Source organism: Pituophis catenifer, unplaced genomic scaffold (genome assembly GCF_029215685.1).
Source record: "Pituophis catenifer annectens isolate HBS135680 unplaced genomic scaffold, rPitCat1.0.hap2 SCAF_2, whole genome shotgun sequence".
Lineage (NCBI taxonomy): Eukaryota > Metazoa > Chordata > Lepidosauria > Squamata > Colubridae > Pituophis > Pituophis catenifer.
This window is the reverse complement of record NW_027256882.1, coordinates 258761158-258777746: the sequence shown is the minus strand read 5'-3', so window position 1 is coordinate 258777746 and position 16589 is coordinate 258761158. Positions and strand designations below refer to the sequence as shown.

The 16589-nt window shown below is 34.8% G+C and overlaps 1 protein-coding gene across 1 annotated transcript in view; it reads left to right on the top strand.

The window, feature by feature from the left end:
• VCAN (versican) overlaps nucleotides 1–16589 on the top strand; it is a 104283-nt gene that overhangs the window by 58838 nt on the left and 28856 nt on the right. The window contains exons 8-10 of the mRNA XM_070935777.1: nucleotides 590–5716; nucleotides 7310–7423; nucleotides 8793–8906. Coding sequence (XP_070791878.1) covers nucleotides 590–5716; nucleotides 7310–7423; nucleotides 8793–8906 — 5355 coding nt within the window. The remainder of the gene's footprint in view (nucleotides 1–589; nucleotides 5717–7309; nucleotides 7424–8792; nucleotides 8907–16589) is intronic.

The following is a 16589-nucleotide window of genomic DNA, read 5'->3' as shown; positions in this document are numbered from 1 at the left end:
TGCCAACATTTCTTTATAAGGGAGCTGTGGAGAAGAATTGTTTGAATATTACAAAAAAAAAAAAAAAAAAACCATGGTTGCAAGTTTGTGTAAAATAGAAGGAATGTGACCCCAGAAAAATTCATTTCAGTATTATAAAGATTAAGAAAAATGAATGCCAACTTGATGTAGATAGCTCTTTGATACCTACTGAAATTTTTTCATCTTCTACATATGTCTAAAACAAAAGTTTTTATTGTCCTCTATTAATGTTTAGGCCAGGTCTGCAAAACTGATAGAGAACCAAATTTAAAATAATTGTGGTATGTTCAACGGTTAGGAGTATGATGGCAGCATTGCAGCTGGCAGTATTTGCAAGGCCTAGAGGTGCTCAGTGGTGTGTCTTTCAGAAGTGAAATGTCTATGAAAACTTAAGAGGTAGTAATTGACCCTTCCTGATGCCAATAACATTTTATTGAATGAACGTGGAATATTTGATACATTTTTCCTTTTAATGTATTTCATAGTATTGTTGTTTATATGATATTAATTACTACCTTATAACAAATTGAAATGCTAAAATTATTATTAAAGGCTCTTTGTTTTACAGATTCATTGCCTGGACTTTGGGATTTGTTTGGTTACCACATCCCTCATGAACTAGATGAACACCCACTAGATGAATCAACCACTGAGGAACCCTGTACAGCAAGTCCCAAAGATGTTGGTGAAGATATCCTCATTATTGACCCTTTCTATCCTGAAATATATCATCTGGATGAAGATGAGAGCGAAGAAGTTGACTGTGAGAATACTACTGCTATCACAACCCCTCCACCACTGCAGTTTATTAATGGAAAGCAGCAAGTGACCACTGCACCTAAAGATATAAAAGCTGAAGAAGCAAGAAGTGATCAAATTTTAGCACATTCCAAAAACGTAAATTTTTTGCATATCAATGAAACTAATATGGTGTCTGATAATGAGTTCTTGGCCACAATACAGCCAAATGAATCAACTGGTGATACTACTGCTACACAAAAGCTAAGAGTAGAATATGATATGATGGAAGAAGTCTTTAGTGGAGACTCAGAAACTACACATAAAGTTCATGAGATAATATATCTCCATGGCCAGTCCTTATCAGACAATAATGAGAAATTGATACAGTCTGAAACAGAACACTTAGAAGATTTAATGGCCCAGCCTGAATCAATAAGTTCTGCTTCTCCCCACACAACAAACATGGAGCTAAAAGAAGACTCTGAACAGTTAATTCTAACAGCTTCTACTCAAGATTGGTTACCTCATACTACCACTGTATCCTTAGACCCTGGAGATGACATAATAGCTCAACATGACACTTCTGTTCTGCAAGGAAATTATAATACAAACGTTGGACATAATATACTTAATTCTTATATAAATTTATTGACAACCACTTCCAGTACTAATTTGTTGAATATATCAGAAGGGTCTGGAGCTGTTCAAGAAGATGGTTATAAATCAACTAGTGTATTAATAAAACCAGGAAGACAAGAAAAACATCCTAGTCAGGATATTTTCTCAAGTGATGGAAATCCTATTCCACCTAAACCTATGCCTTCTGCTTCACAATCTTCTGCTTCTTTGTATAAAGAGACCATGTTTATTTCTGAACATAGTCTTGTAGAATCTTTTACTACTGACTCTGTTACCAAAATAATTTTGAGCACTACTAAAAATCAAATTAATATGGAGGAGGATAAGGAAGACAGTACAAGCTCTGTGTCTTTAAATATGGAGAATTCAACTGCTGTCAACACAGAAAACCTGTTTAATAACAATGAATACTTAAGTGATAATATCAGAGTTGTGAGTGAAGGATCCATAGCTGTCACTCAAACAATCTCTCCTCTCAAAACCAAAGAAATCACAGAAAATAGATTGTCCATTAATGAAGAATCTGGTGATGGAGAATTTTGGAGCAAACCTAATAGAGAAATACTTTTGGGGGGTCCTACCAGCCAAATGGTAAGTATTGACTCCCAATTTCTAGATGCAGGTTTTGGAGGAATTGATAGTATAACTCAAGCCACTACACAGACTTCATTTCCAGTGAGGTCTGAATATGGAAGCAGTAAAGGAAAAGAAATAGGTAGTAATTCAAGTGAACCACCATTGAATCATGCAATTCATACTACCAGTAATCATACAATGGATGTGTTGGATGCTGAATTGTATGGGGAGGCTACAGACACTAGAATAGAAAATCAAGTATCAGAAAATGAAATGAGAGGATCAGATAAATCAGAGGCAAGTGTGCTATTGCCATTTAGTGACAAGTCTGTTGTGGAGACAAATAAAGAAGTGATAACAACTATAACAGTACAAGAGCAAACAAATTTCTTTGAAACATCTAGTATGACAAACATTTCTCCTGACATCAGTGTAGGAATGAAGTTAATACCAGAATCAAGAGAAACTGATAGGACTGCACAACATTCCAGCAGTACCGCAGAGGATTCTATAGTAGTGACAAATAACATAACTCTGCAGAAAGAAAGTTCTGAATTCATAGTAAATGAAGGAATGGACTCTCTTCAGTTAGAAGATAGAAAAAACATTTCTCCAACTACCTTTCCCAAAACAATTGATCTTGTGGATATAGGATCTGGAGAGGAATCAGTTAATGACACAAGTAGTATGATGCAAGAAAATTATACTCCCACAGAAAAAGAAATTAATAGTAAATTACCATTGATTGAACTAGGTTCTGGAGAGGTAGATTCTATTACATACTCTTCTACAAAAAAACCAGTTTCATCTGAAGTTTTGGAACAAGGATCTAAAAATCAAATAAAAAACAAAAGTGAAGAACCTAGCATGATATTTCAGCATCCACTGGTTACAACATTAAACATAAGTAGTACCACTATAGTAACATTAGTGAACCAAAGTATTACAGGAGAGTTTGTTAATAAATCAAAAATGGAACAGGAAATGCCAAATGTATTGGAAACGAGAGCTTCTGATAAAACCCCCCATTTGGAAGCAGAAATGTATTATGAAGAAAACAGAAAAATTATAGAAACAGAATCCGTAACACAACAGTCAGGAATTTCTGGTACTTCTAAATTTAATCCACATGCAAAAGAACTACAATTTGATATTAATTCTGTTACTGACTCATTACAGAAATATCCCACTTCATATGATAAAACTGCAAGCACTTTATTAATAAATGCAGAGAAAGAAGAATGGTTGGAAGAAAAGACTAATCCTGCCAAAGACAGTCACACACTTCCACCCCCATCTACAATGTATAGACCGATAACCACAGCAACTAATGTTCCATTTGTGTCAAAACAAGGCTCAGAAAATGAATTCTTTATGGTTCATACTACTGCACCTGGGAATTCTGCTACATTAAAAGAAAGTTCTAATGCATTAAAACTTGACACTCTTCTTCCTAAAAGTTCAGAAGAACTTTTTTCAGAGGAACAACATGAAGAATTTGAGAAGCATACTGATGATTCCAAATCCATGCTAGAAGACGATTTGTCTTCAGCCAGTGATGAAACCTTTCCTGTGTTACCTGTTGTACATACTGAGGCATCTACTATAAATTGGTTCATTTCTGAAGATGATCAGAATAAAGAAAAATCTTACCAGGGAGAACAAAATGTACTAGCTGTAACAGATGGAACTTCTCAAGGGAAAGCCTGGATGTTTGTAAAGCATGAAAATAAAACTTCTGCTTCAAAATTATTTATCGAACCCCCTACTACTGGAACAATAGAAACACCAGATACCACTTTATTATCCAAAGTGTTGAGTGATGGTTCTGGGGAAGGATCTGGCTGGCAAGGCGTAATAGAGAAAAAACCTGAATCATTTACCCAGTTGCCAAACTGGGAACTACCACTTCTAACTCATCTTCCTCATTATTCAGACATTGAGAGTACAGGCGCCACAATGGATGCATCCAAAAAAGGACCACACACTTATACAGAGAAGCATGAAAAGACAGCAACATCTGATAGTGACATCTCAGAGAGTTTTTCATATGAGAGCTCCACAAACAACATAAAAGACTATGAAGATCTTATCCCTGTAGCTGGTTTCAAAAGAAATTATTCTGATGATATTTCTAGCTTCATTGATATTATTGGAACAGGGCATGGAGTAATACTTGATGAAACAACAATTATTGATGTTGATAATTTGAAAACAAATGCAAATATTGAAGACATTATAGATCATACAACTGAAAGGCCTGGAAGACACTCAACATATAATATTTATACATCAGCAATGAAAATTCAAAATACAACACCTGAAATGTTAATTGATGATAAAATTACAGATAATCAAAGAAGTTCTGTAGGTAATAAGTTCATACACAGTGAATCTATGTTATCTGCTCATACCCCAACATTAGAGGCGGGTTCAGGAGATATTGCGTTTTTCACAACAGAAAGTGCAATTTCTCAGGATCCACTTAAAACATCCATTCTGCTTCCAACACTACCTCTTCTTGTCAGTTCTACCATATCATCTCCAATTAGTTCTAACGAAAATACCACTGATGTAGGATATGGCATTGAACATAAAGAATCTGAAGAAATGATACAGTCCAAATCTGAACCACCAACACCATCAGACAATCAAGTAGTTGCTGATGAAAGTGAAATTATCACCATGTCAGGAGAGGGACAAGTACAGTTGGATAAACAGAAACCTGTGGTTCTTCCTTCAACTCTAGCATACATGCCCCTAAAAACAGGACAAACTTTGACCACACATCAACCCGAAGAAAATACTGCTTCAAATCAGCTTGTTTCACAAAATGTAACAAAATCTAAAGAAACGAGCTACAAGGTGTATGAAGGAATGAAAACTGAACTCACAAATTCAATAGAAACAGTTATGAAGAACTTGGTTCTCACAACGCAAATACCCAAACTGCCTGTGACCGTGCATTTACTCAATGGTGTTTCTGAACACCCAGAAGAAATCATGCGAAGTTCTTCATCATCAACTGATTCTAGCAAACATGGTTTGCCAGCACGAGAAACTTTTAGAGAAGTAAGTGCTGACACAGCAGTAACTTACAAACCTGTTCTGAAAGATTTGTCCAATAATACAGCATTTCCTAATGTGGAACTGGAGAACAGTTTCCTTGAAAATATAACTACATCTGATGGGCATGTACAGGAAACAAAAGAAATGCCAAAAGATGCTACAGAAAAAACAACTGTTTTTGAAGAATTTCTTTCAAAAGGTGTGGTACCATCAAGCTTTGTTCATTCTGACACTGAAGACCTGTTAGAAGAAGAAACTCCTGAGAAGCTAAAGGAACTAAATCAGTTAGATGGAAATAGTGCTGATGGAAGTTTGTTATGGATACATAGCATACCTTCTTCAATTCCACATGAAAGTAAAACAGGTGGAGTTTTTGGTGCTGATGGGGAAGCCAGTGTTTGGCCAATTTCGCCACCACCACCTGCAGATACAATTGTGAAACTTCAAACAGCCCAACCAGAGTCAACAACTATTTCTTCTAACCTTGTAAATGAATATTCAGGTCCTGAAAGCATTTCTGATTATAACAAACAAACAATAAATACAGAGGATGTAAATGCAAATGAACTTGTAACTCCACCATTTTTACTTCTGGATGTTACCAATGGATCAGATTTCCTGATTGGTCAAGGTGAAGGGTCAGTTGAAGGCTCAGCAATTCAGATCCCAGGTAAGGGAGAAGCTATTTAAGTGCATCCTTTCCTCTGCCACAATTATTTATTTTTATCATTTATCAGAAAATGCTTGCCTGAAGATAAACTGAATATAACATATGTCACACATTATATGAACAACTGTAGTATGTGAACTGGACGATCATTGGAATAGTGACAGCAGTTTCTATTATGATAGCTAGAACTAGTTCACCTGGTACATTTGTGCATTCAAATGTGTACCCCGAAAACTGGTTGCATGAAGGGGAAAAAAAGATATTGCATGATTTAAATGTGAATGTGATTTGTCAATAGTTTGGAATAGAAAAAATATTACTAATACAATAATGTTAGCACACTTTTTGAATTCACTGAATTGTAATGTTATTGAGAGATGCAGCAATACATATGTGGCTAAATATGAAAGAGAAATAGTTGTTTTGGTGGGAAAAAGTGGAATTCACTTTTGTATCCAGATCTTGAAATGAAAGCTATTCATACCGGACAGCAGACTGAATACCATTTCTCCCTTGTCTGCTTTCTTCCCTGGAATTTGCAATAGCTTTATTATTTCACGTGCAGTGTGATTCAATATGTGAAATCAGTATTACTATGGATAAGGTATTCCTATAGATAAGGGGTTCATGAATTGGATAGCTAGCTATGTAAGACATTTAAACTATGTGAAATTTATTTATTTATTTATTTAGCTTTGTATCTGTGGACATCCATCATATTTAGTTTAGATTATTTTTCCCAGTGGTAAGGATTTGAGAAGGTTTCTCATAGTTTTCTATTGAAGGTTTTGCACAAAATAAGTAGTCAAGGCATAGAATATCTGCTCAGTAATTATATTTAAAAACATGCAATTTGGGCCTGATGTACTTCTTTCGGACACAACAGATTCACATAATTACTTAATATGTGGGTGTCATTCTAGTAATAAGTGATAGTTTTACATATATGTAACCTTCACTTAAAAATACAAAAGCAACCTGAATTAAACCTTAGAAGTTTTTTATTTGACAAGACAATAGATTCAAAAAATGATTTGACGTCTGAGTGATATTTTTTTAAAATAGAATGTCTTATAAATTGATTAAATATAATGTGAATTGAAAGGTTGTGTTTATCCAAGTTCACAAGTCACACTGAGAAGATAACAAACAAAATGTATGCTGTAAGAATTGTTGTTCTGTCTACCCAGTCATTGCACATAAACTAACTTTGTTCAGATAATACATGTTTCATTCACTGTGTACATGTTTAACTATTTTGGCTATAATTAATTGTCATATCATATCAGCTAAATCCTCAACAAAATATTAAGACTGCCAAAATCAAAACAAGGCATCATTGAAGTAAACAAAATATTGTTAAAAATATTTTTTTCCTGATGTAGTATAGTTTTGTTTCTATTATGAAAGCATGATTTATTGTTACTGCCACATAGTGTGCTTAATTATTTGCTTGCATGTTTACAGTGTTTAATCTGGTAATGTAGCAGATTGTGACACTTGGGATAAATTCAGAAAAGTTTTCTGCATAGAAACAAACGAATGTTGTTGTTTTTAAAAATACAGCTATTTTCAATGAACTCATTTTTACAGGCCAAGATCTATGTAAAAGTAATCCATGCTTGCATGGGGGCACTTGTTACCCACGTGACTCTTTCTATATCTGCACTTGTATGCCAGGTTTCAGTGGTGATCGGTGTGAAGTAGGTAAGAAACAAATTTTTGACTGTCTAACTTTTTTTTTTCAATATGGAGAAGAAATTCAGTAATGAACATTAAAGTTCAGGCAATACTGAGATTTATATCATCAACTTGATGGAGACTTACCTAGCTATTCAGCAAATGCAATCCATGTTCATACAAATGGAATATCTAAAAATAGGTATCATGAGGGTTATGAAACATGCATTATTGGCTATACTTCTCTATTCATGTTCTACATAATGGTGTTGCCTAGTAAGACATTTTATCTATATGTTGCTGTTTTCCTTTTTCCTTCAATAAATAAAAGACTATACCAGGTGTAAATAATAATAGAAAAGCAAACGATAATATTAATATCTGGTTTTGATAAATGGGTGCTATAAGGAAAAAATACTGACCTATTTCAAATGTATGTGTCCATTAATAGCTGCATCCAATTTGCTTCCAGACATAGCATCAGTTTAGCAGGGCCTTGGAAACAGGAAGACATGTTTTTAAAAATAATCTTCTCCAGCTGGTGCTCTGCACATATATTGGAATATATACTAGGTAGATAGTCTGAATTTTTAATCAAATATATTTAAAGGGTACCAAAGGAGAAAGCATATTTCAAAAATGCCCATACCTTCCCACATCTAATTAGAAATATTCTATGTCATCCTTATTTAATAAAATCTATTAAAAACTCAAAGAGTTTTTGAAGACATGAAAATGCTTATTAAATTAATGAAAGAAAGGGTCTTTTTGTTTGCTGGATTCGTTCAGCCAAAGGCATGAAGCAATTTTAGTAATAATAGATTTCCTTATACTGATGGGGTATGTAGCTCATATCCTGTTATTTAATTATTCCATACGACCTGGATTTCTACTTTTTGAAGAATTGTAACGTATTACTTCATACATTATTTATTTTGAATGGGCAGCAAGATAAAGATAAAATAAACAGCATGAATGATAATGCCTACAGCCATTAAGAGATACAGAAGTTCAGTGTTTCATGTTGACAGGTTAGAACAAGTTGGACACTTGGCAGCAATAATTACCCAGATTTTCCTTTTGAAAAAGGAATTGCTGCAATATATTCCCCCCTAGCAGTTCAAGTAGTGACAGGTAAACTGAAGGTGCAGGTTAGAGATCTAGGATGATTTTTAACAAGGGCAGGTTGATATGCTGCATTTAGAAAAGTTCTCTCTGTGGGAAGTATATTCAAATGTTGAAAAAAATGTTAAGTTTATACATTGGGATGCCTGATTAATAAGTTCTTCTACTTGATATAAAACACACACACACACACACACACACACACACACAATGTAAAAGTGAGAATAGTTGTTGTAAAACATTATTATTTGTTTGTGATTTTCTTGAATAGATATAGATGAATGTCAATCCAGTCCTTGCAGAAATGGTGCCACATGCATTGATGGTGTCAGTACATTTACTTGTCTTTGTCTTCCAAGCTATGTTGGAGCACTTTGTGAAAAAGGTGAGAGACCAGTTTTGAAATGAGTAGTTAACTCAATCCTACTTTTAAAATAATCTATGAAAAGTGGCAAAAAGAATCATCTGCCACGGGGATGGGATGAATGCATTTTATTTCTTTGTGTATTATATTATTTATTCTAAATATTTAATAGTGCCTTTCTTGAATCATATTTCACACCTACATAAAACAGGATAAATAAAAGTAACTCATGCTTTATATAGGCTTTATTTTTTCTTCCTGTCTTCAAGCTTTTATTGTTGCTGATAATTAGAGAGGAAGAGAATAATTTAGTTATAGCATTTAGTTTAATCAGCTACAAAAACTAAACTAAATGCTGTAAGATACTGTATTTTGTTAAGAACAGTAATAAGTCTTAATGAGAATTTGGAAAGTTTTTTGTATCTTTGGGGAATTTTTACAGAATGCTGATGTAAATTTAAACATAAAAAGCATGATCAAAATAATCGTGCCTTTTTGACCCAAATGCCATGTTAAATTTTCAGAAGAAGTCGATAAAAGTCTTTGTGAAATTTTGATAGTGTTACACTATGTGATGTTTCTATGCTATACATATGGTATAATAATTCTACTCTGCAAATTTATCACTGAATTGAATCCTGAACAAAGCAAAAACATTTCTGAGCTAATACAATGTTTCTTTTCTTTCTAAATCTGAACTCCTTCAATTGTAAGAAATATCTCTGATTTACTTTTGGCAAAACAGCATTAAGAATAAATACAAGTTTCTCAGCGTAGGTTGAAGTCCTGTCCAAAGGTAATAAAGAAAGTTCAAAAAGAACAGAAGGGAGTGAAAATTATTCTTCTGTAAATTGTATTTCTTTGGTCATAACAGCAGATGTAGGAAAATGTTTTGAATCTCACTGTGACTAGATTTATTCTGACTAGAACAAAATATATAATTTCAGAAATACTGGCAGGTTCTAGGCTTGTCTTTTTATCCTAAGCCTACTGGGTGAAAGGCTCTGAATTTAAAAGTGCTTTTGGAGAAAAAAAATCCATGAGGCTAAAAGTACTTTTGTGATGCATTATTTTTTAAACCTAAGGCAAAATATTAGATTCATTGCAATTAAATTTTAATAGTCTCATTAATAATGGAAAAAATTCAGAATTCAGCTCTTTAACATAAGAGCATAAGATGACAAATGTTTTTTTAGCAGTTAATTTGAAAATACATCTCCTAATAAATTCCAAAAAGTTTTCAAATCACTATAGCTTTAAATTCTACTTTATGACTACAGTGTCATACAGTTGAAAGTTTGGCCTGGGGATATTAGGTGCATGATTAGGGAGATCATCCTTCTCTACTTTAGGAATTAAGTCAGTGTCATAAGATATACATAGAATAAAGCTTTGTTCTAGAACAAAAACTGAAAAGAAAGAAGGTAAAAATATATATTTAAATAGTCACATGCAAGACATTCTGCGGTGAGGAAGTAAAAATATAGAGCTTCTAAAATTATAGACAAAAGGCAGTTTGGTATGGTGGTTAACATGCTGATTTAGAGCCCAGGAATCTGTGAGTTTGATTACTGCCTTAGACATGAAAGCTAGTTGCTGTCTTCAGCCCTATGAAAAAGATGCTGGCAGGTCACTTTGAAAAATGCTGCCAAGGAACCTACACAGTCTTGTTTTTGAATCACCCAGAATCAGGCTCAAAAATAATAGAAAGCATCTTAGAACAGCCAATGGAAAAATATATAGGGAAAGATAAAGATGGGACAGACCACAAGCAGGTCTGATGCAAAGAGATTCCAACTTGGACAAAAAAAAGTTGGCACCCCTCCACCCCAATGCAATGGCTAAACTTGTATAAGATAAAAGAAGCTGGAGATGATAAAGCATTGACTAACAAACTTAGAAATCAAATTTAGTACAAATCTTAGATAAAGTTTTCCCATTTTTCTAGAAACTAGATGACACCTGGAATACAGTTTCTTACCTGTAAATTCCTGCTTAAATCTGAGGCCGAGGCAAGATGTTACTAAAAATAACTTTTCCTAATTAGCAGAAATAGAAGAATTGGGTAATCTGTCTTTGTTATGATTCAGAGCATGGAACCCTTGTGTAGATGTGTGTTGAGATATTTGTCTAAGAGAGTGCATTTTAGTGATGTCTGAGTTCTACTAGATGGCAAAGAACTCCATTCATAATGACCGACTGAAGGATTCAAGTGAGATACTTAGCATATTTCCTTGTTTGTTATCTAGAAAGTATATTTATGCGATCTATATTAGGATATTTTCCTTCATCTAGTTTTTCCTCTGTGGGCTGGAAGCTTTGGAGGACATTTTTCAACTTTTCCATTCCGTAAAAGAATTTAAAGGATACATTGTTTACCAAGCAGTCCCAGTGTCATGTCATTCAACCTAGTATCATATTATCTAAAATTAAAAAGGGCGGAACATATAACTCTTGTTTTAGAGAAAGGGCACAGTGAAGCTTGCTGTGAATTTTTTTTGCAACTTGAACTGCTATGTTATCCAGAATTCATGCTATGTAAAGCACCTTAATTAATCCTCATTTCCCTGTTGGAAAGAACTGACCCAAAGTAATTTCACACTCTACGCTTTATTGTATTTTTCAAAACTTACTTTTCCCATCGATTGCAGTAAGCAATATTGGATATTAAGTATGAATAACACTGGATTCTCTATATTCACACTTGGCCAATCAGACCTCTAGCTTCTATTGCTATGCCTTCAAATTTAATATTTTTCTATAATTCTGAAATGAAAAACAGTAAACAGTGTTATCTCAAAAATAGGCTTAAGACTAGTTTTATACACTCCAGAAAACTTTTGCAACCACAACTTTATAAAAATTAAAATCCCAGTCCTGCCCATATCTTCTGGATCATGACCCCTGTACTTTCCATACAGCAAAATGAGTTGTTAAGTGCAAAAAATAAAAATAAAAAATAAAAAATAGAATTTTGTATTTAGTCCCTATCATTTAGAGCAATGTTTCTCAAACTTGGTACCTTTAAGATATGTGGACATCATCTAGCTGGGGAATTCTGGGAATTGAATTCCACACGTTTGCCAGATTTGACACACACACAAAGTATCAAATTTTACAAGCAGGTGGTAGCATGGTATAGAAACTGACCAAATCCATAGTTAAGTTAGTAAAAGGAATTATTATTGTATTGGCAGAGTAGATTTGTGAAAGTAAACTTCGTGATTAGTAGTTGGTGGTGCCTAAACCTGTTTGTGTTCCAATTTGTAATACTATATGGCAATTTTTGCTGTTTGTCCAATTCCATCCCACTTGATCTTTTAAGTCTTTAGTTACTCCTCAGTGTCAGTGGCTATGCAATGGATATCTTTAAGATATTTGCTGATGCTTATATTAGTTTTACCAAAGGTGCCTTTTTAATGTGGATTGTGTCACATTTTCCTCATTTTCATTATCTCCAGTCAGTATAAGACATTAACATTAAATGCTTCCAATAGTTCCACATGGCAGAATGTGAATGTGTCAGAATGACATTTGTAGCTGATGCTATTGACACATATTAAATCACCTCACTGAAATAACAGCTGTCTTTCTCTTAAAAACATGCTGAGGGTATTATTCAATCAGATCAGAGGCCTGTCCAGAGTTGCTGCTCACACTTGCAATCCCATAGTGATCAGCCTGTGGACCATAGAAACTCTCAGGCAGGATATAATACACACCAATATTTTCCTCTTTTTCTTCAGCAGCTAATTCTAAAAATGAAATTACCCCAATCCTGGCAGTACAGTAATTATAGCTATTGGGAGTGGTGTCTATAATAGCTTTGCTTAAATCCCTTGAAAAGTGTTAGAATGACTATGGCCTTTTGTGTAGTAAGCTCCACAGAGAAAGACAGCTACAATGTATTGTGGTAGCTCCAGCTTCTTAGCAGGCACTGAGTTCTGTATCAAGGAGAGTTATTGGAGCACCAATAATGGTTTTATTATGTATTAAATTATTCTTATTTGTGTTAGGAAAATTTTAAGAGCATTCTTGTCAAGAGATTAAATTTCTCTTAGAATTTTGCCCTTCCCTAGTATATTCTTCAAAGGAATAAAAAGAAAGATATTACTAGTAAAGGTATAGTAGACACTTTAATAAGTGTCTTTATTCTGCATATACTTCCATTGTGTGTAATTGTTGTAACATGTGCAAACTAGCAAGAACTCCAGGGCAAGAGTGATAATGTCACTAAGTTTCCCCAATAGTATAAGAAATGAAGGAACATATAATCTGGTTTACAACTGTTACTTCTTTACTGCTTTAAATGTATGGGCTCAACTTTAGATAGTATTTTTTGGGAAAAGTAACTTCATACTCTGAAGAAAGCAGTATGCCCTGTATAATTATTCAAGAATTTTTTAACCAGAACAGAAAATGTAGTTTAATTTAGAATCTCTCTGTCTCTTTCTCTCTCTTTTCATTCTTTTCACTTTGCTTCTATAGTTTGATTTTTCTGTATGTGTCACTTTTTCCTGGCAGTCTAAGAAAACTGGGCTTACCGTAGTTTATAGTGTTTATTGACTACAGATATGGAGCTGAAGCTGCTATGTTCAACTACACAGATGAAATTGCAAGAAGACAAATCTTACAGTGTAGCTAAGCATAATGTATTTAATTTCATTTTTTCTTTTTCTGTTCTTCATTTAAAAATATTTTTTATCTAAGGAGTTACCTTTTGAAATATTTGCAAGTACTGTCTCTGCCTGTAGGTTTAATTTTGAAAGTTGGGGGATAGCCATGCTGATTCTTAAAGGAGCTATAAGAACTTACAGCATAAATGTTGCAATAAATGTTGCTACGATTTTTGGCTGCTGATAAAGTTTTATTGAAGACATGCTGCAATGATTACAGCTGCTTCATTTCTCTAATAGCTGCGTTAGAACAACAATTCTGTCTGCCATTCAACTGCAGTCCGGTTCGCAAAGCCATTTAATCATGCTGCAGGTATAAAATATGCTATCTGTGTCAAGATGCTTATATACTGTACTCAACTATTTAGAGCCTTGGTGGTGCAGCGGACTAAGTGCTGTTATGTAGCACTTAGCTGCCAGCTGCCTGCAATTAGTGCGAGTTCAAATCTCACCAGGTTCAAAGTTGACTCAGCCTTCCATCCTTCCGAGGTAGGTAAATTGAGGACCCAGATTGTGGGGGCAATAAACTGACTTTGTAGAAAAACCACTTATGGGGGAGCCCTAATAAGCCCTAATAAGCAGGTATATACAAAGGAATGAATAAGCAGGTATATACAAAGGAATGAAGGCTATTGCTATAAGTGCATTGTAAGCCGCTCTGAGTCTTCAGAGAAGAGCGGCATATAAATTGAACTAATAAATAAATAAATAAACTTCCAAAAATAAGAACGAACCTCTGCATTGGAATAACTTCTAGGTTTAGTGTAACATTTTAAAAACATTATAAATATATAAAGAAGAACTTGACTTCTTATACTGCACCTCTTAATTCTAAATGCCTGAAAGTGAAATCCACCTCCACAAAGTCAAGGTCAACTCCCAGTGACTTCATGGAGAGATTCCTGTTTGTTTGTTTGTTTGTTTGTTTGTTTGTTTGTTTGCCTATGGCAAACAGAGAGGGAAGGTCAAGAAGAACTTTTACCAATGTTTTTCCCTGTGATGATTTTCAACTTTTCAGGCTGGTGTGTAAAATCCTTAAAATTCCTGGTAGCCTCCTATCCAAGTACAAACCAGATTCAATACTATTTAACTGTTCGTTGTCAGCTAGGTACTCCTGAAATATCTATACACTAATGAGTGTAGTAATTTTTAAAGTTCCAGAATACACACCATTGAAAAAAACTAGGATGACACTTCTTTACTATTTAAAACAAATGAATAATTTTTAAGCCAGCATGGTATATATGGCCATCCATCTATGGCCATTATTGAGCCCAGAATCTTGGTTGTTGAGAGAAATGGCCATTAAGTCATTTACAGGAGCCTGTAGTACAGTGGACTAAAGCACTGTTATTAACATCTGCTGCTTGCAATTACTGCAAGTTCAAATCTCACCAGGCTCAAGGTTGACTTAGCCTTCCATCCTTTCAAAGGTAGGTAAAATGAGGACCCAGATTGTGGGGGCAATAAGCTGACTTTTGTATACAAATATACAAAAGTATGAAGGCTATTGCTTAACGCATTGTAAGCTGCCCTGAGTCTCCGGAGAAGGGCAGCATATAAATTAAAGCAAAAAAAAAAAAAAAAAAGTCAGTTGCCACATGATTTCTTTGCTCAATGATTACAATCCTGGTTCTCTTAGTGGCAGTCATTAAGCGATAGTGTGGGTCATTATAATCTTGAGAACAATGGTGTGCAGAAATCCCTTGGCATGCTAAACTTCAAAGCCAACATCCCCTCTGCTAGCAACCTTCCCATTGACTTTCTTAGGAGCCAGCAGAGAAGGTTTCAAATGGCAATAAAATGTTTCCAGTGCACTTGGCAACTGGTCGTAAATGTAAACAGGTCACTAAACTGCACTCATGTGACCAAGGGGGCTGGTGTGACATTTTCTAAGGACTGTAAAGCATCTGTTATGATGACTTCATGACTGTGAACTATTGTTAAACGTCCAGTTGTAAGTTAAGGACTATCTGTATAATAAAGTATTAGAGCAGTGGTTTTCAATCTGTGTTCTATGCACTCCTCAAAATAGAATCAAAATAAGTGCCAACCAAGCCTGAGAGGATTGCCTATTGTATACCTTGTAACGTAGTATTAGAGACTGAGATATTTTTATGAGTCAATGTTCTTTTCATCCCACTTTGCATCTTCACATATAAAACTCTGACCTTGAATTGTTCCTGGACCACAGCCGCCCCCTCCTCTAGCTGGATGCCTCCTGTGTTTAATGCAACATTTTTTGATTATGTACCAGTGAATTGATCTGAATAGTTCTGTGACTCTAGCACGTCGATAGGAGAGATAAACACTTTCTTGACTTTTTTGGGAGTATAAGATGCACTTGCCCCCCCGCCCAAAAGAGACTGAAAATTTGGGTGCATCTTATATGCTGAATGTAGCTTTTTTGAAGCTTTTTTCAGCCCTAACGAGGCACTAGTGAGTGAAGCATCTTCTGAGCTTTGCCTGCTTCCTCCGACTCTCAGATATGCTTTAGAAGCTTTTTTTCAGTCCTAATGAGGAGCTAGCAAGTGAAACAATCTCCGTGCTTTGTCTGCTTTTCTCATTGCTGCGCCTTCTCAGCTGTGCTTTAGAAGCTGTTTTTTATCTCCAAGCAGGGGATAAAAAGTGTGTGTGCACACTCAAAACCAGCACAAAACTAATGTGCTGAAGCTGACAAGACTAAGGGCATTAGCCAGATGAATACCTGATAGGCAAATTCCCCCCCATTTTCCTCCCCAAAAACTAAGCTGTGTCTTTTACTCTGGTGCATCTTATACTCCGAAAAATACAGTACTCAAAACTCACCAGACTTCGTACCATACAGTATCTTTCTATCAGTATTTATATATATTAAAATATCTTATGAATGAAGGCAAATATACACGTCCCAAGATAATGTTGCAGGATATAATCTGGGTCAGACTCCGGCACCAGAAGTTTAGTCTTCTGAACTTTTGGACTTGTATTGGAGCCCATCCTCAGGGAACTTCTTTCTACCAGAATGTGTGCTTTGGGCTGCTCTATC